Here is a 27,141-nt window from a genome sequence, read left to right as displayed (position 1 = left end):
ATACATAAAGCTCTTGCCAGTGTTCAAGATAAAACTCTTTTGCTCCTGCCAATCCTGAGGTTAGCATTGCTGTAGCGGGGGCTAAAAATAACATGACTTTTGTGTGCTTCGTATTTTGTGTTCTTGTTCTTTGAGCAAGCAAAACCCATTTAATGAAGACTGAAACACCCCCAGGAAAAGCAAAAACTCTCTGAGCAATGCTATATATCACAGTATGTGTTGATAAAACTGGCAATATTTGATGGCAGGCTTTGAAGTAGCTGAATCTTGGAACTGGTGTTTTTGTAAGTGGTGTTTTGCAATAGGCAAGATAGTGACACAGTCAGCCTCATTTTACAGCTAGCACAGCCCTGCAAAACCTTCTGCAGTGCAGAAGAAAAAATGCATGGTGCTCTGCCTGGCTTTCACTAGAGATTTAGCCTTAAGTGACCTCACTGAAGTGACTTAAACTGCACAGGGGAGAGCCTGCTGCTTATTTGCTTTAACTTTGTAATATGATAGCAAGTGGAAACCAGCAGGCAGCTAAAAAAAATGAAAAAGCCACAAGTTTTTGGGTTTTGTGATGGGAGGAGAGCAGCAAAGGGAGGGAAGGAGCAAGTTGCAAGATAAAGTTGAGTAGCAGGAGGGAACGTTTGTGTGGGAGCTAAGCTGGAGGCTATTGATTGGCAGCCAGGTCTTAACATCAGCTGCATAAAAGGAAATCGAAGAGTCTGCCCAAATATTACCAGGATGAAAGGCAGGATAAATAGTACAGAACTGAATACTAGGCTGGTCTGCCCTTCTAGAAGGGCGTCAGGTGTCCCCTTTTAACTTGGCACAGGGATTGCATAGCAGCACACCATGCTATCCTCTGCACCAGTATGTGCTCATAATGGGTTTAACAGCAGTATTTTGGGGTAAAATTGCCTTCCTGTGGGCAAAGAATGAAGTATCTCCAGTATTTTCACACGTTCAAAGCCTGGGATCAAAGATCTGTGCCAGGCTTGTGTTTCTCCAAAAAGAAAAGAAGGTAAAAATGCATAAATCCTCTTCCAGTTTTACATTTTTGTGCCAGCAGATACCAGAGTTAACGTGCATATGTTGCAGAGCTGCACATGGTGGGGTGGAAAAATGAAATGAGAGGATGAGTCTTCTCGTATCCATGGAGCTTACAAAATAGGTAGTGGAAAGAGAGGCAGGTTGCACAGCCTTTGGAGAGAGGGAGTCCTGCTGGGAAGGTTTCAGGTAAGTCTTAGAAACAGCTTTGCTTAATGCACTTAAGCTGCTTTTCCCTCTTAAGATTTCTAGGATTTTGCTAAATGCCTAATTTCTCTTTCAGATGCACAGGGATGTGTGGACTTTGGAACAAGGCTTGAAATTTTCACACTACCTTAAATGGCTGCTAAAGATAGTGAGTTACTGATGACCAGTAACAAAAATTCCTATTGAAAAAAACCCAAACCAAAACAAAAAAAAGCCCAACCCAAAACCAAATAGACAAAAGCTCTGAAATGCTTATTCCTGCTGTCAGTATTTGGTTTTTTTGGGGGCAGCAGCCTTTCACTGTGCTGTGGTAGCAAATGGCAGTCCTGGAATCTCAGAGATTAGAAACAAGCCTGAGTAGCAGACAGCTGGTGAATGTGTTTTAAAATTGTCCATTTAACTCAAGGCTGCTCCACTGAATGTATTTTTAAGTCTTATATTTTTAGTTAGTTGTGTGATATCTTTGGCCTTTCTATAGGCAGACAGCTTGAATGAACTGTGTGCTTCCTATTGATGGAGCTGAGTGCAGTCTTTAACTTGCCAGCAGTAGTGTGCTGGAAATTTCTGATTCAGAAGTAGGTCTTCTATAAATGATTTAACATCAGGCCATTGAAATGCATTTGTGTTTTCCTTCTTAGGGCTATTAAAGATGTAGAGAAAACATTTACCACCAAATTAATGGTTGCATTTTTGTTTTAATCCTGCAGATGGGGTTGATTTATATCTCAAAAACTATGTGCTGCAGAGAGGAATTACACAATTTTTCAGTTGTACTTAATTTTTTTTCACGCCTTTAATTTTCAGCTAGATGCTGTCTCTTTAATGTGGTGAGTTTTCTTTTTCATTAACTGTAAGGTGCTGCCTTTCTTCCTCTAGCTTGTATTTCTTTGTTGGTTGAAATACTTGTCTGATGTCTGCAGTGATTGGGAAGCTGGGACCAGGCAGAAGGTGCAGGGACTCTTACCACCATCTCCGTATCGTGAAGAGATGTAAAAGCAGAACCGTAGCAGGCTGCCTGCAGTCTTGGGAGGGAGGCAGACCCAGCTGAAGAGAAAGAAATGGTGTACTCCTACATGCAGATAGGAGAGAAGAAGATTAAATGACAGAGCACAGATTTTGCACAATACTGGCTGCTCTTATAAAATCTGCTTGTCTTTCCCTTGGGGATTATACAGAGATAAGCAGCCTCAGCTCATTAGCACCTCCCCTTCCTCATGATCTCTGATGATTGCTTTAGTTTTGATGTCAGGTGATGATGGCAGGACTCTCTCTGATCCACAGTATGGTACTGTAAGAACAGCACATCCTGAAGCCTGAGATGTTGACTTGTTTTACCATTTCTTGCAGCTGAGATTAGACTCTAGCTCAGTTGATTGATGTATTTATGCTTGGACCTTTCTCCTCATGGTGTTTAGTGCTCTCAGTGCATGAAAGCAGCTATTAGAATCACTGCATTTGGGCTTTTGAACAAATGAACTTTGTAATCACTCCCAAAAGCACAGCTCCTGGAGCAGTAGTGGAAATGAGCTTAATTTCATAACTCCGGAGAGCATGATGGTTGGGTCCTTGAAAATTGACCTGGCAAGTGTGAAAAAAGTCAAGTGATGTTTTTCAGTATGCCTTCAAGTTAGGTCACTAATGATTTTACTGCAACATCACAGTCATTCATTGTAAATGTCAGTTTTATGAAAGAAATACACATTAATGCTCTCTAATGTTGTATGGAGCTACACTATGTACCTTTATCGCCATCCATACACTTTTCCACTTGCTAAAACTGGTCTGAGCAATTTCCAGTTTTGAAATGCTTTGCACCACTTCCTGCTGGAGGTTAACACTTCTTCATATATGCTGGTTGATGTGAACAGTTGTTCAAATGATCCTCTGACTTTCAGCCACAAAAAGCAAAGTTTTAAAGTCATTAGGTCTTTCCTGGGCTATATTGGTACATGGTCATTTGTTCCCTGGGCTGATTTGGCAGGGACCTCCGCATGCATTGGAGGAGGTGGAGAGATACTCTCCCTTTTCATCTAATGGAGAATCACCACCTTGATAAAAATAAGACTTCACCTTTATATAGTGTCATGATCGTTGTGATTTAACCCCAGCCAGCAACTAAGCACCACGCAGCCCCTCACTTACTCCCTCCCAGTGAGTGAGCAAATCAGAAAAGTGAGAAAACTTGTGAGTTGAGATAAAGTCATTAAAATAGATAAAGCAAAAGCTATGCACACAAGCAAAGCAAACCAAAGAATTAATTTACCACTTCCTGGGGGTAGGCAGTTCAGCCATCAGGAAAGAATAATGGTGACTTGAGAAGACAAATGCCATCACTCTTACTGTGATTTTTATTGCTGGGCATGAGGCCATATGGTCTGGAACATCCCTTTGGTTAGTTGGAGTCAGCTGTCCTGGCTGTGTCCCCTCCCAACTTGTGCACCCCAGTCCCCTCACTGGTGGGGGAAGTGTGAGTGACAGAAAAGGCCTTGACATGGTGTAAGCACTGATTAGCTGTATCAGAAGCATTCCTGTTTTATCTACACTGTTTTCAGCACGAAACCAAATCATAGCCCCATATGAGCTAGTATGAAGTAAATTAACTACATCCTAACCAAAACCAGCACATTCTCCACTCCTTATTCCATACCATTTACATCTTGCTTAGGTTCCACACTGTCCCATACAACCTCATTAACCACTTGCCTTCCCGTCATTTGATATATTACACAGATATCATTCCCTTAGTCTATGGACCACACATATAAACTGTTTCCAAAATGTCCACTGAGTCTTTTTAGTCCATGACTTTGGGCTCCATCTGTTATGGTGGTCATTCGGGACAGGGAAGGTGGTGCGTTGCATGGAGCTCCTGGGCACCAAAGCCAGCTCAGGTAAGGTCACTGCTGCATTTGCACTGTTTCTTCTAAGGTTTGTCCTCCGCTATTTCAGGTGGTTCCTGCTTTAATAAATCCTATAAAATGCAACTCTGATCATGGTTTACAAGAATTTAAAGGTATATCCATTACAGTCTCCACCCCCTGTTCCCTTGTGCCAGGATATAGGGTTTAACATTGCAATGAACTCCTCCCCTTATTCTTACCCTGGCTAGCAACAAGGAGTTCTTGCTATAGTAACTCATGTAACATGCAGCTCAAATCCTGGGTGACGATAATTTAAAGCTATTTTTATTACAATCTCCACCCATGGTCCCTTTGGACCAGACCATTTGGTGTAATGTTGCAATGAGCTCCTCTCCTTGCCCCTGCTCCATTTTGGACTTATCCACAGACTGTAGTCCCTTAGGATTTTACCTGCTCTAAGTGGAGCCTTATCTCATCGGGGTATACGTGCTGCAACACAGACATAATCATGGCCATAGGTGCTTTGTGATGTACCTGCTCCGGCGTGGAGGTATCCACAGCCACAGATGCTTAGGGTTCTTCTCCCATGTGAAGGTGCACTCCCATCAACTTGAGTTCACGCTGAAATTCCTGCATGTCCAGTCATCATGGCTGGGCTCCGCGAACGAAGATTTGGGAAGGTCTCTACCCATGTTTGTTGCAAGTACGTTGGTGGCTGAAAAGGCCAATACAAGTGTCTCCAGACCTCCCGATTGGAGGCCAGAGTAGACCAGTTATGGTGGTCAATATGGCCAAGGCTGAGATGTTGTTTCAGGGAGTCCTTGTATCTTTTCTTTGGGGCTCCTCTCATGCAGCAGCCAGTGGCAAGTTCACCATAAAGCAGGATCTTAGGGAGGCGGTGGTCCTTCATCCTTGAGACGTGCCCTGCCCAACGCAGCTGTGTTCTCAGTAACATGGCCTCAATACTTGTGACTGCTGCTTGTTCTAGAACGGATGTATTGGTCACATAATCTGACCAGTGGATGTTAAGGATTGTACGGAGGCAGCGTTGATGGAAGCGTTCTAGGAGACGCAGGTGGTGGCGGTAGATGACCCATGATTCAGATCCGTATAAGAGAGTAGACAGCACTATGGCTCTGCAAACACTGATCTTTGTACTTTTCTTCAGGTGTTTGTTTCGCCAAAGCATGTCCAGTATAGGCATCACAAAAGCACCAGCGATGGCCTGGACATCTGCCATCCTGGGTGCTTTGCCACTGCTGATATCAGAATGTTCCCAGGCATGGCAGAGTAAGATGATCAGCAGTTCAGCAAGCAGTGAAACCAAAGAGCAGCCACTAATGAGCACTAGGCTTCAGTAAGGCAATCAAGCCCCGTGGCAAGCCCAGGAGCCAGACAATGAATAGCTAAACAGCACTAGCAGCTATAAATTCAATCTAGCACCTTCAAATCAAATTTGTCATCATCTCAAACCCTTCCAGCCCTACACTGGGCATCAAAAAGGACTGTTGTGGTTTAACCCCAGCTGGCAACTAAGCACCACAGAGCTTCTTGCTCACTCCTCCCGCAGCGAGTGAGCAAATCAGAAGAGTAAAAGTGAGAAAACTCATGAGTTGAGATAAAGACACTAAAATAGGTAAAGTGAAAGCCACACAAGCAAAGCAAACCAAGGAATTCCTTCACCACTTCCCAGGGTCAGACAGGTGTTCAGCCATCCCCACAAAAGCAGGGCTCCTTCACACATAATGGTGACTTAGGAAGACAAACACCATCACTCTGAGTGTCCCCCCTTGCTTCTTCTTTGCCCAGCTTTATGTGCTGAGCATGACACAGTATGGTATAGAATATCCCTTGGGTCAGTTGGGGTTAGCTGTCCCAGCTGTGACATCTCCCAACTTCCTGTGCATCCCATCACTGGTGGAGTGGTGTGAGAGGCAGAAAAAGGCTTGACTTGGTGTAAGCGCTGATCAGCAATAACTAAAAGATCTCTGTATCACAGCAGTGTTTCTAGCACAATCCCAAACATAGTCCTATAGTAGGTACTATGAAGAAAATTAACCCTATCCTAGCTGAAACCAGCACAATGTTAGACAAATCCACTTGGAAGTATGTACGTGCAACATATTTATCACCTAAATTAACCACACTAGTTGAAGAATGGTGTTTTTCTGCTTTTAGTGTCAGATATCAAACCCCCCCACACACATTTACTGGAGCATAGAGAATCTAGCTACAGAATTATACTGTATTGCGAACTTTTTCTGTGTGTTTTCTCAATGACTCTACTTTTCATAATTGTTAATTGCCTCTCCTAAAGATAGGAATGAATCCTGCACAGATCTGGCTGGTTTTCACTGTAGGCATATCATTGGCTAACTCTGTGGCACTACCAAGAAGGGTGAAGTGACAAGTACACATTAATCATGGTAGGTTTGTGGTCTGTTGAAGCCCAGAGGCATAAAAAGGGTTTAGAAATGAAAATACTGCTTGGTATGACAAAAATATCTTCAGGATAGGTTCCTCATTGGGAAGACTGGTGGTACATAGGAACTGTACACTTCGCAGTGGGCATGTCATCCTGAAATTGCCCAAGTCCCCACTTTCACATCCCAGGTCAGGGAGGAGAAGAAATGCTTTTTTTCTAGTGGTATTTATAACTCATTTTGGACTGTAGCATCAAGTTATGTTCTTATGTCACTGATTGCTGCCATTTTAATTTAAAACGTAAGAACATTTCCCTTAAAAGAACTTCATTGTTAAGTTGACTCTGAGGGTGTTCTCTATGAGTTCTGTAGTAATGGCATCTGAATTGAGAACACTCTCAACTTCATCTCAGGCTGTATTTCCAGTGAAAAAATTCGGCCATTGGCCTAAGAAAATATGCAGATTGTAATATATCTACTACCTTGTACTGGAGTGCCTTTAAATTATGCTCTGTGTGTTTGTTTTGTGCTGTGTCCACAGCTGTGGCTAAATGTGGGCAGTAATGCTGAGCAGAAGATGGACCAAGCTTGGGGAATTAAACCCTTGCAGATGAGCAGGTCAAAAGTAGAAGGAAACAAAACTGAAACGAACACTGGCTCTCTTGATTTCCTTGCTGTTCTTACATCTAATCTCTCTGTTGTCAAAAGCAGAGAGGAAACATTAATGTTGTGTGTCTGTTGTAAGCACTGTTGTGATGCTACTGACTCTGTGCTGGATCAGGGAAAAGCATTTCTTCCAAGTAATGCACTTCAGAGTGTGGCTAAAATAAAATGAACAACCAGTTGCTACAATTCCCACAAACAGCTGTGAAAAGTTAACTGGAGCTCTGCTTAAAAACCTGTATAACACATAAACAGCTCAAGATTTGCAGATCCCAGTAATCTGTATTGAAAGTAATCTTCTCTTTGCATGCACAAGAACTCCTCTGACTAGCATGCTTGGAGAGAGCAAAGGACAATTTATTTTATGTATCACTCGACTGATTTTCTGGCACAGTGTTTGGCGGGGGAGAATAGCTTGCAGAAATGTGGTCCTCTTTGTGTTGGGCAGCAATTTGAGGATGTGGTAGAAAGGAGCCTGGGGAAATGGGGACAGATGAACTGTAAATAGCTTTTTTTTTTTTTTTCTCCTATGTGGAAGCATTGGAAAAGGCCATGGAAATGGCCCCATCTGCTTTTGTTTTCTTTCCAAATAGAATACTAGTGGACAAACCCAGCACTATGTTTTCCCACTGAAACAATAATTTAACTAGCATCTTTTTCTATTTATAAAATATCTTTTATCTGACTTTATCAAGAATGTATCAAACCTCTAATATGGAAAACTTGGCAATTAAAATATTTTTTCCCCCTAGATGTCCTCCTGAGCCTCTGAAGCTCAAGATGCTCTTAGAAGGGAAAGGTAAGATTTTGCAGGAGCTGTAACTTTTTTAAAAAGTAACATTTTTCCTTTTTATACAGTGGGAAGAAATTGGTGAGGTGGATGAAAACTACGCTCCGATACACACATACCAAGTATGCAAGGTAATGGAACAAAATCAGAACAACTGGCTTCTGACCAGCTGGATCTCTAATGAAGGGGCATCCCGCATCTTCATTGAGCTGAAATTCACCCTGAGGGACTGTAACAGCCTTCCAGGAGGACTTGGGACTTGCAAAGAGACTTTTAACATGTATTACTTCGAATCAGATGATGAAGATGGGAGAAACATCAAAGAAAACCAGTACATCAAGATTGATACTATTGCTGCTGATGAGAGTTTCACAGAGTTAGACCTTGGCGATAGAGTTATGAAGCTAAACACAGAGGTGCGAGATGTTGGGCCCTTAACAAAAAAGGGATTTTACCTCGCTTTCCAGGATGTGGGTGCCTGCATTGCCCTGGTCTCCGTGCGCGTGTACTACAAGAAGTGCCCATCAGTAATCCGCAACCTGGCCCGCTTTCCTGACACCATTACAGGTGCAGATTCCTCACAGCTCCTGGAGGTGTCAGGTGTCTGCATCAACCACTCAGTGACTGAGGAGGCACCAAAGATGCACTGCAGTGCTGAGGGGGAATGGCTGGTGCCCATCGGGAAGTGCTTGTGCAAGGCAGGGTACGAGGAGAAGAACAACACCTGCCAAGGTAAGGGTTTGCAGGGAGGGTACCTTGCTGAGCTTCCAAGGTGATGTGCTGTCTTGGCTTCCTTCTCTTGCATGTTTTTCGTGCGTGGTTGAGTTGATAGTCAGGTTCTCAGTTCTGCTGAGGTCCTTCAAATAACTGTTACAGCATGGAGACAGAGGCCTTGGCTGGATGTAGTGGCACATGACACCTATGTACAGGTCCTTCTGGTGCTTGCAGGGCTGTGAACAAGGAGAATCTGACATTCTAGTATTATCTTTGGAGCACTGTACTGTTGGGTCCATGGGGCAATTGCAGTCTTACCTATTATTTTAAGGTTTATGTTACTTTTCCTCAAAATCAGGTTTTCCTTATGAATTTTAGAAGCTTTGTTTCTTTTTTTCTGGGCTATACCAGGGAATATACGAAATTAATCTCCCTATGCAAGATGCATTTTGGTTTTGTATTTGAAGGAGTATGTTTTCCTTTCTTTATCACTGGGGGGGGGCTGGGAGGGTGTAATGGTACTTGATATGCTGTGAGTTGGTTGATTTTCCTCTCTGGTAAATATTTTAATACAAAGCTGCTCAGCTGTTCGAAGTTAAACCTAAAGCTGCACTGGTAAAAATGCTTCCATATGTGCTGAAGTTTTTCACACAAGTAGCTGGCTGAGGTTCACAAGTTGCTGGTCAGCATAGGCCTCCTGAATCATCAGAGGCCTTGTGGAAGAGAATTAGGGTATCTCAAGCTCAAGACTTAAAAAAGAATACTCCTAAAGAACAACAATATACTCTGAGTGTATAATCTCACTTTATCATTTTATGGTTTGCTGTATTACATATTTGTTTATAAAATTCGCCCTTCCATTTTAAATACATAACAGGTAGCCTAAAACTGATTTGGTTGTAGAAGAGAAGGGCAAACAAAAAAGATTTCAGTACATTTTGTTTTTTGCAAAAGTATTGTATATTGATTATCAGTTCCATCTTCATTGCCTTGTACTTGCAGCTGCTTAGTTATAGATAGATAGATAGTTATAGATGCTGTGGGGAAGGCAGAGGGATTCCTCTTCAACTAAAATCTGTGTTGCATTTTTTCTTCACCTCACTCCAGACACTCATTAGTGTTTGTAGAGTGGTGCAAAGAATAGATCAGTGCATACCCAAAGCAAACAGTGGCCTTGATCCTTTAGTCCTTGGTCATATGCTTGCGCCCCTGAAGATTATGTAGTTCAAGTCTCTTCAAGCATTGACTTGAAAAGAAAATGTAGATATGTTTGTGTTGGAGAAACCCCTAGTAAACAGCATGTGGAGTGACGTTTTTCTACAGATGTAGTCAATACAGCAAAATCTGTCTTGGTTTTGTTTTTCCTGTGCCAATAAAGCTATTTCTCCTTTTTAAGGGGGAAGAACAGACTGACTTGATATTTGATACTGTACAAGAGGGGAGCTAAAATCAACATCATCCCAAGTTGAGGAAATATAGACTGTCACAGATGAGTGATGTGGGTCAATAGATCGGCAAGGTTTTCCCTAATTATGGCTGAAAATACCATGTCACAGAATAACATGCACTGGTTTGGTGCTTTGTCTACAAACTGACATTAGTCCACCTGTAAGAATTTTTGGAATAAAGGAGTACATCCATGAGTCACCTATCAAATCCAGCATGAGATCTCTCAAAGTGCTCTTAAAGATCCGAAAAACAAACAATACACCATTAAAAAAAGAAAAAAGCTATGGATTAAACTAGAAACCTCAGACTATCTTTGAAGAACATACCGTGCTTGTAGAGTGGTTGGATCTCTAGTAGTGTTGAGATAGCAATCTGGGGTGTTCTTTCAGATGATCTTAGTGATTAGGTTCTGCTTTCTGTTTTGAGACATGTGGGTTTTTTTATTTTTCTTACTCAATTGAGAGGACAGTGTCTGGCCTCGCAATTTATGACTTTATTGGGTAGGCCTGTGATCATAATTAGGAAGCATAAAGATGTTCTGTGGAATTGTACCCTTGCCTTGTCCTTAAAGCATATCCACGTAAACTACTCTTCTGCTTCATCTACAGCCTGCACTCTTGACAGGAGTTCATCACTTTAATTGTTCTAGATGTGCTAAAGCCCATAATTCTTTTTTGTGGGATAGCCCTAAATTCCATCACCAAATCAATGGGACTTGAGTGCCTCTGGCAAAGTCTGTTTGAGGGCCCCATTTGGATGTCCTATGTTTAACCCGGGTCATCTTGCCAAGCATTCCCTGCTGGTTGGCTCTGAGATGCTCAGTCGATAGGAGACATTCAGCCTTAGGCCATTCAGGAGGTCTGTGTTCAGCATGTATGGAGTTCATGCTGATACTCTGTGTGAGTAAAATGCTTTCTGGCTTGGTTATTTTTATATTCACAAGAATAAGATTTTTTTTCTGGGACAGTGAAGTTAAACTTTGCAACCTAAAAGCAGAAGAAGTAGCACTAAGAAAGGTCCTATGTGTTTGTAAATGCTACCTTTTTTTTCTTTGCACAGTCTGACTGATGTTAAGGAAATGCACTACATGCTTCTGGCTGCCGTAATGATGGTCCTGGCACTCTGTGATGTAGCTTTGACAAAAACCTAAATAACTTCTGACCTTTGGTTTGTAAATCACTTGGGTGCATCTTACAGGTTCTCCCTGTTTGCTTTTCACTTAGACATAAGCAGATTATTAGTGACCATGCTTTGGGGAACATTTTCAACCCAGAAGAGCCTGGCTTTTTTTATTAAAATTTCTTCTGCAAAGATGACATTTTCCAATCTCTAGTGTCACGTCTGGACAGAGGAGACTACACTCTTTTATTAGAGGTGATGTAAACCCCAGTCATCCTCACAAACATATGGGAACTATTGAAATCCCTTCTGCCTACAAATCATTAATTGGCAACGATGTTCTGAATTCATCATCTTGTCAGCAGGTTTCCTGTTTGAAGAAGGCACTGACAGTAACAGCTGAGCAATTTCTCTCACTGGGGACTCTGAGGTTGTAAATATGACGTGGTCTCATCTCCTTATATAATGTGCTCACTCTGTCAATTAACTTAAGCAGCTAGGTAATAGTTAGGGTAAGGAACCCAAATGACTTGTGTCTTTACACCTCCTTTGGCAACATGGCCCATTTATCAGCAACTACTAGGGACAACTAGAGGTAAATTGTGACTATGCTGGGACATGTTTTTAAAGGAGCAGTGTTAAGGTTCATTATTCACAAGAATAAATTGCTGTACTAGTTAATAAGAGAAATGAAAGCAGTTGCTCTGTGAATTTCTGTGCTGTTTTCCAGAGTGGTGATTTGATGCCACTAAAGGACTCATGATTATTGGCTCTGCCTCAGTTCAGCTGGTGCTCTCTGAATAAATCCTTGAGAAAAATGCCCACTTTCGAGTCTGCTTGGCCAGTTTCGAGTCTCCTAATGGTGGTCTCCGCCTTAGCAGGCAGCACTCAATCAAAGCTGAGGGCCAGATCCTAAAATGCTGTAAAACTTTATGTGGTGTCACTGACATTTCTGCCTTTACCCATTTAGGAGCTTGGCCAAAAAAAATATTATCTGCCCAGTCTGTGCTTTCCTTCTTCCTTCACTGGCATAGGTGAGTTTTATTGTAACTTCAGTTTTAGTTGCTTACTATACATAGCAGAGCTCACCACTGAGGTTTGTGTAGGAAACGAAAACTGTGAAAAGGCCACTTTCTGGCACATTCTCACCTTCAGCCCAGTATGTTTTCAATGAGAAGCAAAAAGGGCTTATATTTTGCCTTTAAAGGCAGTTGAGCCCGTGCTACTGGAAGGGAGGAGATGTTGACATATTAAGCTAATGAGACCCAAATACATTTGCAGTGGTGGGGTTCTGCTAATGTCCAGGGAGCTGCAGAATAGTAACTGCAGATGTAATTGATTTGCAGAGACTGATCTTTTTTCATATGCTTTTAGAGCTTAAGCACAGATTAATTAAATATTTGAGTAAAAATAGGAAGAAAAGAAAAACTTCACAGAATGAGAGCCAAAGTGAAAAGGTGAGTAATGAGTTCAGGAAAGCATAACACTCTCCTTTCCAAGAATCAGTACAGACTGCCACTTGAAGAGACATCAAAAAGAGTACAGCTGGTTTTAGCTAGCTAGAAGGTATGGTCAAATTACAGATGTTAGAATTGAAAAAACTAACAGAGGAAAACTTAGTGATATCTTCCTTCACCGTTGCTGTCTTCTGAGGAAAAACATTGAAAGCGAGAGCTGGAGGAAGGATGGGTTTAGGGTATGGTTTCTGGTTTTAGAAAGGAGTTTCTGCCAGAGGAAACACCTGGATTATTTTTTTCCAAAACAGCTCTAGAATATTCAAGCCCTTCTATTGTCTTAAATATTGACGCTTGTTTGATTATTCTTCCCTGAATCAACTTTGCTGAACATACCTCACTGCATTTATAAAACAATATTTATTTTTTCTGATTATTCTTTACTTATGATGTGATTCAGCTGAGCACTTGCCAAGAGAAATGAGTTTCTTACAGATAACAAAAGGCTGCAGAAAAATGTGTTCACAGGTCTTTTATTCTGGACATAATTAAAACTAATTTACATAGGTAGCTAGCTTACATAGATCAGAAGTTTACATGCTGAATCAGTTCTCAGATGATTTTGTTACTGGCTTATTGGGGGTGAAGCAGAGCTACTCGTCTTCCTCCAAAAGCAATGCAATCAGTGCAGATGTTTGAAAGCACTTTCCCAGAGCAGTGATTGCATCCCTGTTGATCAGCTATTAGAAGGATAGTCAGAGGCAATTGTTTATTTGCAGCTGTGCAGGAGTAAGCAGGCAGAGATAGTGACTCTCAGCTGGTGGGTAGCAGAAGGCACCATCTGTAGAGGGTTGGGAGGCAACTGAGGGCTAGCAAAGGTGGTGATGGTAGAGTCACACTTGATGACTGTCATGTTTCTGAGTCTGCACAGCAGCTATCCCAGAGGCTCAACTTGTGAATGAAACACATAGCTGATACCACAATGAAAAAAACCCTGTATTTTTTTTAACAAATTCATGGTGTGATTTCCTCAGGTGACGCAGAGCAGCTCAGCCGTTGCCTTCCCTATCCCCTTATTTCTAGGAAATGGAAACATGCTGCTACACAGGTAACCTTATTTTGGAACTTGGGCTTTTGCTCCAAAGCAGCCAGTGTTTCTGGTTTTGTATCTGATATAGCCACAGGAGGGGGGCAACTTTTCTTCAGTCCACTCCGCAGCTTGCTTGCCTACCTCTCCACCTCAAGTTGACTGAATTCTTGTTCTGAACTCCTTGTTATGTATGCTAGAAAGGCAGCATACTGCTAAATCCTGCCTGTCTTGTGGGAGACTTCCCAGCTGGGACTCAGGTGAATAAGGCAAGTGTGCTTTTACCTTTGTAGTAGAGTGGAAACCAAACAGAGTCCAGGGATAAAAAAATAAAAATCTCTTCTTAATTGTTCTACTGGGAGGTGATTACATGGCAAGGAAAACATTGATGGAAATATTCAGTATATGAAGAATACTGAATTTGGAAATACAGTTGCCCCTCCAGGGAGTTCTTTGCCCATCATTCATACTTCTCTTGCATTTTTCTGATTAAAACCAAATTGGCTGGGAGTATAGCATGGTAGGTGTTTATATAATTATGAGCTGAAGTGCCTAGTTAATTTTAATTAGGCACAAAAGCAGCCAGTGTCAAAATAGCTGAGTTTTTGGCCACACAGTGTGTATTTTCTTTTCAAATGCAAAGAAAGTCTCTTGAATGCTACATTTCAACAAAATGCAATTGTCACTGGAGGGGGAATGGATTTTATTCTGTAGAGAGATATGTGCATGTATGTATTTTGTGTTTTGTTCTGCAGCTGAAATAATTAACAAGAGCAGGGAAATGTTTTCTATGAGTCAAAACTGTATTGCAATGGGGCTGATTAAATATTACTCTGTTTTGTTTTACATGTGTATATTTGCCTTCATTATGTCCATGTATGTGGAATACATTATGCTTTGCTAATGAGTTGTACTTTCTCCACTACCCTGTATGCTTGTAACCCCAATGACTCTGAAGGTCTTTCTTCATTCTGCAGTGGTGCTTTTAGACCATTGCTTTGATCAACTTAACCTTACTGTTCTTTGCAGTGTGGCTGCTGTGCAGTCACCTTCCAGAAGGACAGTTAAGGAGTACTTTATTCCCCTCACAAAGAATAGATTGAGCAGTTCAAATAAAATAAGGTTTGGAAATGTCTCCAAAAGTGTAAAGCCATAAGATATTTTGGGGGAAATCTTAGGGTATGCTTTTTAGTTCAGTCCTAGATAACTAAGTAATATGAACTTGAATAAAAAAAAAAAAAAGCTGCCTTTGTTTGGTTTTACCATTGGAAGCTTAGGGAATTTGTTAAAATATAGAATGGGAGAGGTGTTGCAGGAAGAAAGGGAGTGTTAGCCATGCTGCTAGGTTCCTTTGATTGCCACGTTCAACTTTGAATTGCTTGGAAACAGCTTACTTATTAATTGTGGGTTTTAGAAACAATTAAGGACTCTGGAGAAATACTAAGGATAAAGTACGTGAATGCTGTTTGGCAATGCAGTGAATTTAATTGACTTGATTTAAGGTATGGCTGTCCCCAGCTGCCCACTCTGTCCCATTGCTGGAAGTTGCCACGGGCTCTGCAGAGCTGGATAGTCTGCCCATGATCTGATGTGACCAATGGAGGGCTTGTCTTGATGCCCTAGCCTGAGGGCACGTTCCCTGGATGGTGATCTTTAGCAGAAGGGTAACTGCAACCTCTCGAACTGCCAAAGGTCTGCTAGAGCTCATTTGTCAGAGCCCTCATTCCACCTAATTTATATGAGGTATTAAAATGAAGTGGTACTATTGTTTTGCTCATAATTTGGGGTTTCGGTTTTGTGTTTCTCATTTAGAAACACTTAGCAGTAGTTAATGATGTGTTGACATTTCAATAATAAGCTTTTCTCTCTGCATGCTTTATATCTTGACCATTTTAACTTGCTGTGGCTTAACACTGAGGTTGAAATCCAGGCTCCACAACAGGAGGCTACATGCCTTGTATGAATAGATTCACAGCTTACTTTTAATTTTATTTCTTTAACTGTGTAAACTCGTATCCCATATAAGGTAAGTGTTCAGTAGACTGAAGTTAGAGGAAGACAATTGCAACACATATGTCTGTAGAAAGAGGTGAAGCTGGTCCTCATGTCAGAAGAGATGCCCATCTATTTTGCTGGAAGATTGCTCATTTTCTCTCACTGAAGAAGTTAATCTAGTACAGACTCAATTGTATGTATGAACAACAGAGAGTTAAGATTGTATTGAGCATGGTACTGATGTGCTTCCATTTTTGATTTCCCTCAGGGTGGTTATGAGGTTGTTAATACTGGAGCAGACTCAGAGAGTGAGGCTAGGTGTTATAGAAACCCCGAACGGTATATCCAAAACAGATTAAAGAAAAAAAAGACAAAAGAGACAATGTGAGGCTTGGGGATGTCCCTTATTGCTTTCATATGCCTGTCTTATCTTTATAAATTTATGTCCTTGAAAATGAACAGCTGAAGTTTGAAAAACTGGGATTTAAGATGACAACTTTCTTCGCACTGTAAATGACAGTCAATCAATTTAAGGTCAAGGAAAATTCCACCTCTTTCCCCAGAAAATTCAGGCTCTAAGAGCTGCAGATCAGTGGCATTATCAGAACAGGTCCACTGGCTGGGAGGGTGAGACAAGACTGTCCCTGCCTGCTTGCCTCACCATGCTGCTTGCAGCTATATTGCTGGAAGCAGGGTGAGTGGGAGAGGATATGCATCAGCAGATCATCTTTGTCTGCACCTTCAGCCTGGCATCCTTGTACAGTCCCCTGTGGTAGTGATGGTGAAGGAATCAGCTCCCCTGACAAATTTGCCTGACCAGTGTGGCACTGGAGGTAGTGCCAGCTTCGGTTGTGACCCATTCTGGCAGTGAGATGTGGAAGTGTATCGTGATCCAAGTCCTCATGGTAGGCCTTGAGTGGCTTGTGAGTAATTTTGCTAGCACTTCAGATGTGAGTGTTTCTGTGTGAGGAAAGAAATAATTAATACAGACTCTTAAAACCATTCCTAGGTCATACAAAGGGTTCTTCTCTGTTGGATCTTGAAGAACCTACTTTATGAAGTAGGTCACAGTCACTACTCCCCATTTTACAAATGACAGCCGTGGGCCAGAGACTGAGTTGTTCCATGCCAGCCAGAGACTGGAGCCTGAACCACGGCTCTGGAAGGCAGTGCTGTATTTAATCTCATGTGCTTTTTTATGGTCTTAGACTAACATAAAACCCTTTTAAGATCATTCATCTCCAGGTGGATTCATTGGGAAGTAACAACAAACCGTTCATTCCTCTAGAGCTGGAATTCGAGCAGTTTTCATTGCAAAAGGCTTGCTTTTGGACCTCAGTTAGATGCCTCCCTTCAAAAAAATGCTTGACCTGAGGGTACTTTTTCTGAGAAAGACTTGGGGAAGCTGTATGAGGAGCAGCTGAGCTCACTTGGTCTGTTCAGCTTGGAGAAGAGGAGACTGAGGGGAGACCTCATTGCAATCTACAAATTCCTTGTGAGCGGAAAAGGAGAGGCAGACACTGATCTCTTCTCTGTGGTAACCACTGACAGGACCCAAGGGAATGGCCTGAAGTTGTGTCAGGGGAGGTTTAGGTTGCATATGAGAAAAAGGTTCTTTACCCAGAGGGTGGTTGGGAGCTAGAATGGGCTTCGCAGGGAAGTGGTCACAGCACCAAGCCTGAAAGAGTTGGATGATGCTCTCAGGCACATAGTGTGACTCTTGGGGATGGTCCTGTGCAGGCCTAAGAATTGAACTGGATGATTCTTGTGGGTCCCTTCCAACTCAGCATATTCTGTGACTTTGTGGAGGCTCTGTGTAGTGTGGAAGCTGTGCTGAGAAGTGCCCCTCTGCCCAAAGGTCCCTTTTACTGCCAAAGCCTCAGTGTTATTGAGTACCAGACCTTCTGTATATATATAAAAAAGCATCCCCTGCCCCAGCAGACTCTCCAGTCCCTCTGCATGTGTGTGACTATTATTACTTGAATAAAGCAAGCCTGCCAAGGGAGCCAACATGATCTGTGTTGAAGTCCAGAATCATGGTAACCACCCACCAAGTGAAATGGCTGCCTCCTGTGTGGTCCTAAGAGTCTCTCTGGTACAGTACTAGTTCCAAAAATAATGCATTAGAGATCGTACACTGAATTGGGCAATCCGTGATCCCATTGCAATGGTGACAGAGGTCACAGTGTTGCTTTCAAAAGCTGCCTGGAAAGGAAGCTTTTTAATTACTTTAGAGCATGGGAAATGTGCTAATTTGTAATTCAGTGGAAGCAACCTGCAGGTTGAAGCTTCCCAGCTCTAAGCTACTTTGCAGATAGCCTGCAACCCAGGCAGTAACAGAGCTAGGACCGTGGACTTCATTACTGCTGGGGCTTGGTGAAGGTTCCAAGATTAGCAATGTTGGAATCTTGGGGCAGGAGCCAGTGTTTTATTAGTATAAATCCAAGGCAATTGGGCATGTTAATTACTGGAAGAAATTCATAGCAGGGAGGAAGAGGTTCAGGATGATGGGGAGATGCCATGGATAATTGCCAAGGTCCGCAGATGCCCTGTGACCCTGTGCTGGTGAGATTTCCTGCATTGCAATGGTTGACTTGCAGCAGATTGAGTATTATCATTCCAGGCTGAAATGTCTAAAGCAAAGTGCCTGCAGAGGGAATCTGAGGTAAAAACGGCTTAAGGCTCACAGAGTACTGTGGCAAAACTAGTCATGGGACCCTCCAGTACCAAGTCAGATGTTGGTCAGGGCTTTTGTATGCATATAGCTGTGCTCATAAGGGGTAAGCATACAGGTGATGGAATTTCAGTCTTCCTGTCCTACCTGATTTTGGGTCTGCTTTTTGCCCGAGCACTTGATGCTCTTTCACTGCCAGAGGAGGGTGATCAGCAAAAAACTCTTTGTAGAAGTTAAATGCATGGAAATGGGTACAAACCACTGAAGAAAGAGACAGGTGTCTGTCTTGCAAAATAATCTTTCCCTCTCTGTCTACCCGAAGTCCTCAGTCAGGCTCAGATAAAAGCTTTTCTCCCCTCCCTGGGCAAAAGGCTGGCCTGTATTATTTATTTATTTGTAAAGTCTTTTTTTTTTTTAGAAGAGCTTTTACATTATTTTTCTTTGCTCTCACAGTTCAAGCATGATTTAATACGTCAAAACTATTTTGCTTAGCTGGCCTTGATTGTCTTGCATACTTCCACTAAAACAGGGCAGTCATCCTTCCAGGCATGCTGCTGCCCAGACAAATGAAGTGTCACAGCAACTAGGACCTGTTCTTGTGTTGTGACAGCAGTGGCATCCTTCAACAAAGCTGTTAGTGGGGAATTTAGACGGGGGTAATGCCTACAGATATGGTTTGGGTCAGAGTAGTGTAGGCCCACACAGGCAGATGCGGAGAGAAACTTATTCTCAAGAGAGTTAATCGATCATTCATGTGCAAAAGCATTTTGGTCCAGATTGAGAGTCTGGCTAGTACCAGAGAGAGAAAGAAACCATCCTGTCGATGCCTGCACTGGGAAGCCTGGCAGAAATAGCACCAAGAGCCCTTGCATCTCATTGCAGGTTTCTTGGCAGAAATGAGTTGCAGTGTGATCTTTTGCTTTCTGTAGTCATTGGAGATTTTATCATTGATTTTGGTAGGAGGCAGATGATAATCCTCTGTAATATGTTAACTAAATTATTTCCTGGCCTAGATCTTTGTAAAGTGTTGCACTGACTGCCAGCAGAACACAGCCTATAGGAAAGAAATTTATTTCATGATAATCGGTGTAACTCAGATCAAACCTATTTATCAGCAAATGGTCTGCTCTTGATCTCCAAACCTCCCAAATATCAGAGTCTGTGGCATTTTGTGGTTGTCTTTTTCTCATCTCATGCAGGGGCACACAGGTTAAAGTCATCCACCTGTTTCCACACTGTGCTCCATAGAAAGGAGTAGGGAACAAGTTTTGAGTCACTTCTCACTCTAATTAGTTTAAAATAGCATAGCAATCCTTTGAGCCTGCTTGCAGAACTTGGTGCATCATAGCAACTCTTTCCTAAGCTGCTGCTGTGATGTGTGCTCGACTGAGCAAGAGCTCTGCACATGGCATCCTCGTCATTGATGTCTTTGGACTCTCGTCTCCTGGATGCATCAGGAACACAATACTCAGCAGTCAGGTCAGACGTCTCCTGGTGCATTTTTGCTGGTATGCTACATGGGGTATGGGGGATGGCTGCCAGCTGGGAATCTAGTGCTCGGGGACAAGTGAATTGATTGTATGAGTCTGTTATTGACTGAGTTCTGAGCATGGCTAATGGCATTGACAAGAGCTGTGTCATTCTGATGGTAAAGGCAGTGGGTCACGCACTGTTAGTGTGTTAAGTGCCCTGGTAGATGGAGGAGCAGTGCCCCTGCCAGATCATGCCCTTCCAAAATATTGTGGGACTGTTTGGTTTGGTGGCCTCCTTACAATTCCCAGAGAAGAATGGTGCTTGGAGAGAGCCAAAAAGTCTTTTTTCCTGTTTGGTTGGTTGATTTGGGTTTTTGTTGTTGGTTTGGGTTGGGGTTCTTTTCCCCCTGAATAAAAGACTATGCTAGATCAGAGATTGGTATGTAAAACACTGGCTAGTGTTGTCTGAAAACTGGATTCCATTACTGTAAACTGACATAAAAGATACCTGTGCATGATGCCTTCTGTGTCTTCAGTCATGCCTGTACCTGCAAGTCATTTTGCTGTACTTTGTGGACACTGTGCGCACAACCAACAGCACAATGCCTCTAATGTGGCATGTGTGTTTAATACCATGTGTAGCTTTGGGCTAACAGGAAAATGAATGAATATATTACAAGAAAAGCAAGACCAGCCCAAACTAGAGTCAATGTTTTCAGGTGGAGGCCTTTGTTCTTAGGTTGGAGGCATAAAACCATTAAAGTTTCAGTGGTCATTTTCAGTGAGCTTACTGTAAGCATTTTGCCGCTCTGCAGTTGTGTCCGCAGGACATCTAAGTCTGCATTGTGGGATTTAGTGGGAGGCACGTTGTTATTACCTGCATGCTGCTGGCAAATGGGTGAGGGCACATAGAACATTTCTGGTTGTGGAGTCCCCTTCAGTGTTTTGTACTGTGTACAAGCATGCACAGAGTGTGGGCTGTGAATACAGAAAAACAAAAATACTCTTCCTGAAAGTTTATTGAGCAAAGGCTTCTGGTTTAACAAATTCAGATTTTACATGTTCCAAAGACTGATTTCCAGATGCCATTGGGAAGAGTGTCAGGCCACATTCAGATTAGCCTTATTGTTCCATAATATCTTGCTGGAGTACAAGGTTAATTAGTACCATAGGCAATATGCATTATTCATCACAGCAATCAGCCTTTTCTTTTGTTGGTCTGTTGCATGCAGCAAATGTTTTCCCTTCCAATAACAAATTCTTGATATATTATTTTCAAATTTAATCCTGGCAAATCATATTTGTGATGTATAAATTATCTGGACATTCTGATACTGATGGAAAACATTTCAGGTGTCAAAAGGACTTTAATTTTAGTGTATAACTCTTGGCCTGCTTGGGCATAGGCCTGCAGGACCATGGGATATACAAGATGATTTTATTAATACCCATCTTCAAGCTGACCCAAATTGGAAATAGCACTGGTGACATGCATACTGCAGTGGTTTATACCAGTAGTGTTTTCAGTGCTAATTATCAGCAATATCTCAATGCAGGCGTGAAGTACTGAAGTCGTGTTGCTGCTGTGGCACTGTGGTTGCTTGCAATACCCCAGCACAGATCTCAGGCATCTCCATTCCAACCCTGAGGTTTGTGGCAGGATAAGGCTCTTTCTAGCAGGGCTTCTTCAAGCATAAGGGCTAAATATGGGGTGCCTTTGGCTACTATCCAGTGCCAGGGTCCCCACCCTGCACCAGGGTACCATGTGGGCCACAGCTGCAAGCAGGGGAGATGCTTACTGACTGGTTTGCACAAGGTCCAGTGAGCTGTGGCTTTCACTTACGAGGTCTGTTAGTGGTGCAGAGGGTTTGATTAGTTCAAGAAATCAGCACTGCCTCGTCCTCAGCTGGTATGGAGGAAAACATGGTGATACCTCTCTGCCACCGTGCCTACTTAAAGAATAATATTAGTCTGAAAGATCTCTGGGGGATCTTTCACTGCTGCTTTCAAGCTCTGACATTTCACCCTGGCTGCCTCCTGGAAGAGTTTTCCAGCCTTTTGTCAGCTGTACACACATGTAACAAGTGTGTAAATAGGTATTAGGGGAGAAGACCAGTACATAAAGGCTGTGTGGCTTGCTGAAGGTCCCACAAACCAATTTTGATAGAGTCAAGAGAGAGGCTCGGGCTTCCTGCTTGTTTCAAAATCATTAGAAATTTCTTTGATCTCTCTTGCTGTCCTGAAAAGGATTTAGGCATGCACTTGCTTTCTAACACAAGATGGTGTAGCCTCCGTGCACAGCTGGACATGCCTTGCAAAGTGATGTTGTGCTATCAGGGCCTGGGGGAGTAACTTGCACTGACACGGCTGGAGGATAAATATGGCAGCATTCTACCTTACACAGCCTGTGACAACAAATCCTCTGCACTATGCCAGGCAAGGAATGCTTGAGATTCCTTTGTATTAAAATCAGCAAGTAAATTTTTCCAGCAACCCTGACTCACTTCCCTTCTTGTTTTGTATGTGCATTGTTCTTTGCTCCTGACTTTCCCTTTAGGAGGAACCAAGCTTAGGGGACTGCTTTTACTGCTTGCCTCCTTCCGGCTGGCATGGAAAAAGCATTTCAAGGGCACGATGTTTGCAGTCAAGTGCAGGACACAATGTTGGGTTTATGTCAGATAACAGAAAAAGAACACATGCTTTGAAAGCAAGTATCCTGGTGTGTCAGGGGCTTTCTGGGGCAGTTTGGAAACAGCTTTTCAGCAAGAACAGGCAGGTGGATAAATATCCAAATTACACTTATTTGTCAAACAACTGTCAAATGTCTGTGGTCCTTGATTTAGATGCTGTTGTTATATAAACAAATGAGCAGTCACAAGAACGTAAGGAAGTGACGATGAGTATTATTCCTTTCTCCTAATTATTACCCATGGCTTTGAAACAAGTAGCTGAGATTCCTTTCAGGAGACTTCTGCTCTTGCGTAAAATTGCATCTGTAGAGCAATTTGTATTGCTTCCGGTTAAAATAGAAGTGTATACACAAAATATTTGCTTAGAAGTCAATTATAGGCAGTAGAATAATAAGTAAATTGTACTTAAAATATAATTATGTATATCACCAAAAGTGGAATGGCTTTATCAGCTTAGTCTTTGTCACATCAATAACTTATGAGCTTCAATAAATGTGCAATGCTCATATGCTAGTTTGTTGCACACTGTTATGACATAAAAGCAAAGGAATTTAATTATTTTAATCATTCCTGGGGACAAAAACAAAAATTCACAGCATTCAGTGGTGTGTAAATTTAGTATTGTGTTGTAGATCAGCATGGTTGAAAGTATTGATGAGAGAAAATCTTCTGTTGCATCTATAGGTCTTTGAAATAGCTTGTGGGGGCAAAGCCTCGACTGTGTGACTGATAAATAATAGAAGAGCTTCACTGCCTCTCCTCCCTTCCTCTCCCCTCCCTTTTCTTAGGTTTGCATGACATCAAGCACTACTCGGAAAAAGTAGAGTGGTGTTCAGTCCATACTGGAACAAAGCAAAAGCCATCATTCCAGAGAGAAGTTATATTTCTGTTTTGGAGTAGTTGGTCTATAGGTCTGTGAGTCTGAAGGGAAGAAAAAGCTATTAATTGCTGTGACTCTCTGACATCATAAGTAAAAAAAGAACCATGAAATTGGAGAGTATGCACTGGGTGGGAAAAAAGCCCATCATCTTTGGTTTGGCCACATGAATATAACCAGCAACTTGAAAATTTCTCTATTTCAGATATCCTTAAAAATACAAACAATTCATATACCTGACTGCTGTATCCAGTTTGGGGCACAGCACACCCAGCAACCTACTGAGGTGACATTTGACAGGCATTGTAGATACCCTGTTGTATCTTTTCCTCATACTTTTATTCCATAAATATGGGATCCTTTTGAAAGAAGGATGTGACGCTCATGCTAGGTGAGACTGATGCGTGATTTCTTGAAAATAACCCCATAAACTCAGGTTTATAATCTTTTTTTTTTTCAGTACTAGATTTTGGATTCTGCTTTGATAATTTATTTTCTGATGACAGCAAGAAATTAAAGTCTCCTTTAAAAATCACATTTAAAAATGTTTCAAATCTTCATTTCTTGGAGAAAAAATCTAGTCCTACTGTAAATATCTTGTTTATGTTTCGTAAAAGGCAGTAAGGGAATGTATGAGTTCCTGGGCTTTAAAACAGCAACAACATAATGTTAATAGCACTAACAAGTGGCTAACATGGCTTTTCCAAACACAAGGGAGTTTTGCAGGTGATGGTGAAGAAAAAACAGCTGAACAGTCAGTCTCAGTTATGCTTCTCGTATACTTACCTTTTTGGGCTGGAATTCCCAGGGCTTTTGTCACAGAATCAAATATCTATTGTACCTTGGCGATATCATTGTCTATATTTGGTGATGGGGAAGCAAAACAAAGAAAGGAATTGCCAAAATCATCCATCAGTCAGTGGAAAATCAGGTTTCCCAATCCTGCACCTTACTTTTTAAACTGCATGTCTATGCAGATACATGAATTTATTTCTTCTCATTATAAAGTGTAAGCATGTATCTACTATATTTTAGCTGATCTCAAGTGACTTGCTTTCCTGGCAATAGTTTCAGTGATGTGATTTGTAGTTTACAGTTGAGGGGTTTTTTTTACATATACGTAGGCCAGGATTTAGCTGTAGCTTAGTCAAACACTTTAATAAATTTTGTATTGGATGTTCTCACAGTCTACAGGATATTCTCAACTAGGTTAAGAAAACTGGAGACAGGACAACATCATCGATGTATGAGTATTTAATTTCTGATGTTAAGCTGTTGGGGAAATAGGAGATATTTAACATGTTGTAGAAATTACACTACAAAGTACATGGTAATCCTGAGCTATCTGTATCTTCCCTTCCAGACAAGAGTGGATTAAATATTTTGCTCTGTACTGACTTACTAAAAAGGGTAATTTGCAGCCTTTTCTCCTTTGCTGAAGCACCAGATTCTAAATATGTGTTCCAGTGTTTGCTTTAAAATAGTATACCACTGTGGATGGTGTTTCTACATATTTAATTGTCTCTTGAAAAGTGAGTGAAAGTGGATCCATGCCTTACAAAGCAATATGCTTCTGTTTTGCACCCTGTGGCAACAGAACTAGATCTCTTCCTCTCAAGTAAAAATGAAAACAAAACCTCTTGCAAAATTGGCAATATACTGTTTAGACAAAACCTCTCAGACTTGCAGCTTCTGCAAGCCAAAACATACAAGTGCAAAATTTCCAATAAATTATTATTAAATAGTGTGTAGAAGTGAAGCCTGCTGTGAGCTTTCAGTCCCTCTAGGTGAACTGTTTTATAATGTAATGCTATCAAGATATTTCATAGTACAGAAAAAGGCAAGGGAATAATAAAATATATGTCCTAGAATTCCCATGGGAGGGTGACTTCCTTGAATTTGTCAAGCTTGCTGGTGTGCCTCCAGAAATTTTCTCCAAAATGATGACTAGTTCTTTAATTACACTTAGATATAGCTGTGTTTGTTGGTGGTGTTTGAGACTACAGATTGAATTTAGTACTGTAATTGTCATTAATCTGGTGAAATAAAAATGCCGAGTTTTTAATAAGATCTCAATTTAATATTTTTAAATGCTTTGAAGAGATTTAATGTTAAACCAGCTGATATAAATCTGCTTGGCTCCTCTGTAATCATCTCTCTCAAGCATGTACCTCTCTTCAAGGGAACTTGGCTAGCACTAATTTCAAAGCTGTTTACTGCCCACATGAATTTGATGGACTCTCACTTATGGACTCGCACTTTTATTGGTAAAAGTTGTTAACATCAGAGGTGACCAGGAAACTGAAGTGGCAGAGTCTATATATAGTATTAATTGTCCTGTATTTTTTTTTTAGAGTACCACAGAAAACCCCCAGTCTTTCTGTTGTGCTCTAGGTGTTTAGAGCCTTTGTGAAGGAGGTGGTAGATTTGAGTCTTACTCTCTTTTGTGCCCTACATGTGAGGTTTTGGCCCCTGTTCTGGAGGACTTGTCTGTGTAAAAGGCTGTGCCTTGCTTCTCAATCTCGTCAGCAGGGGTGTATCACTGCCACTACTTGATCTTGCTGGTTGGAAGGCATTGAGAGATGGAGCTTTGTAGATCCATCAGCCTGGCATATAGAGATTTCACACAGTGCTAAATGAAATAGAAATATACCATTGTTTTCATGATTACAGATGTTTATTCCTAAATAGGCTCCAGTGATTCTTTTTTTTCCTGTGGTTTTTTGGTTTTTCCTCTGTTTTTTTTACCCAAAGGTACTTCTAATAGCAAGACATCAAATTGGTATGTTTCAAATGAGGAAGGGAGGACATTGCTTGATCTGTGTTCGAATTTATATATATATATGAAACATGCTGGATTGGAATTCCTTCTTACAGAAATCTTGGTGATTTCTTCATTCAACTTCTATGGACCTGTCATCATTTGTACTGGTGCGGAGTGAGTCCAGCTGACCTCCTTTCCTTGCTTAGTTTCCTTGTATGGGAGAGCTGAGAAGACCTTGCCCCGGTGGTCACGATGGAGCTGCCTGCATGTCAGTGAGTGTGTTTAGCCATCCTAATAGTAAATATTGTAGCTGAGAGACAGTGGTATTCACAGGGGAGCTGTATCGCTGCAGTCACTTCAGAGCAACAAAGAGCAGAAACTGTACCAGCCTTGAAGATGAATTGGTGCTGCGGTGATTAAAATGATATACATTTCCCATGTTCCACGTAGGAGTCAACATTGTTTTCCCTAGGGATTTTTGTCAGTCTGTAAATAAAAGATGCTGACGGTTTCCTTGGGGAGCAGCTTAAGGACTGAGAACATCGTTAGCCATTAGATACTCCTCATTAGTCAGTGGCTGACATATAGGGGAAGGCAGATAGGGTGCTGAGCTTCAGCATTTTTCCCCTCCCTGGCTGAGTCACCTCTTCCCTTTTCAGGGCTTGGGTGTCCTACTGTCTAGCTGAGATGGGGGAATACCTGTGGATCAGCCTCCCATAGTGTTTGGGGGCGTGGAGAAGAAAAGGGATCTTGGGGACTCAGTGCTACGTGAAGTTAGAGAAATGTAACTTCACACAGCAAGGGGCAGGGAGCCTGTGTAATTTGCAAGGATGGGGCTGACAGGGCATGGATGCTCCTGGGTACCCT

At 41.8% G+C, this 27,141-nt stretch overlaps 1 protein-coding gene across 11 annotated transcripts in view; it reads left to right on the top strand.

Annotated features, from left to right (window-relative positions):
* EPHA5 (EPH receptor A5) overlaps window positions 1-27,141 on the top strand; it is a 205,471-nt gene that overhangs the window by 38,832 nt on the left and 139,498 nt on the right. For all 11 annotated transcript variants that reach the window (XM_027635820.1, XM_027635819.1, XM_027635816.1 and 8 more), the window contains exon 3: window positions 8,048-8,711. In XM_027635820.1, the coding sequence (XP_027491621.1) occupies window positions 8,048-8,711 (664 nt within the window). The remainder of the gene's footprint in view (window positions 1-8,047; window positions 8,712-27,141) is intronic.

The sequence above is a fragment of the Corapipo altera genome, unplaced genomic scaffold (genome assembly GCF_003945725.1).
Source record: "Corapipo altera isolate COAL_440 unplaced genomic scaffold, ASM394572v1 22b, whole genome shotgun sequence".
Lineage (NCBI taxonomy): Eukaryota > Metazoa > Chordata > Aves > Passeriformes > Pipridae > Corapipo > Corapipo altera.
This window is presented reverse-complemented; position numbering and strand designations above follow the sequence as displayed.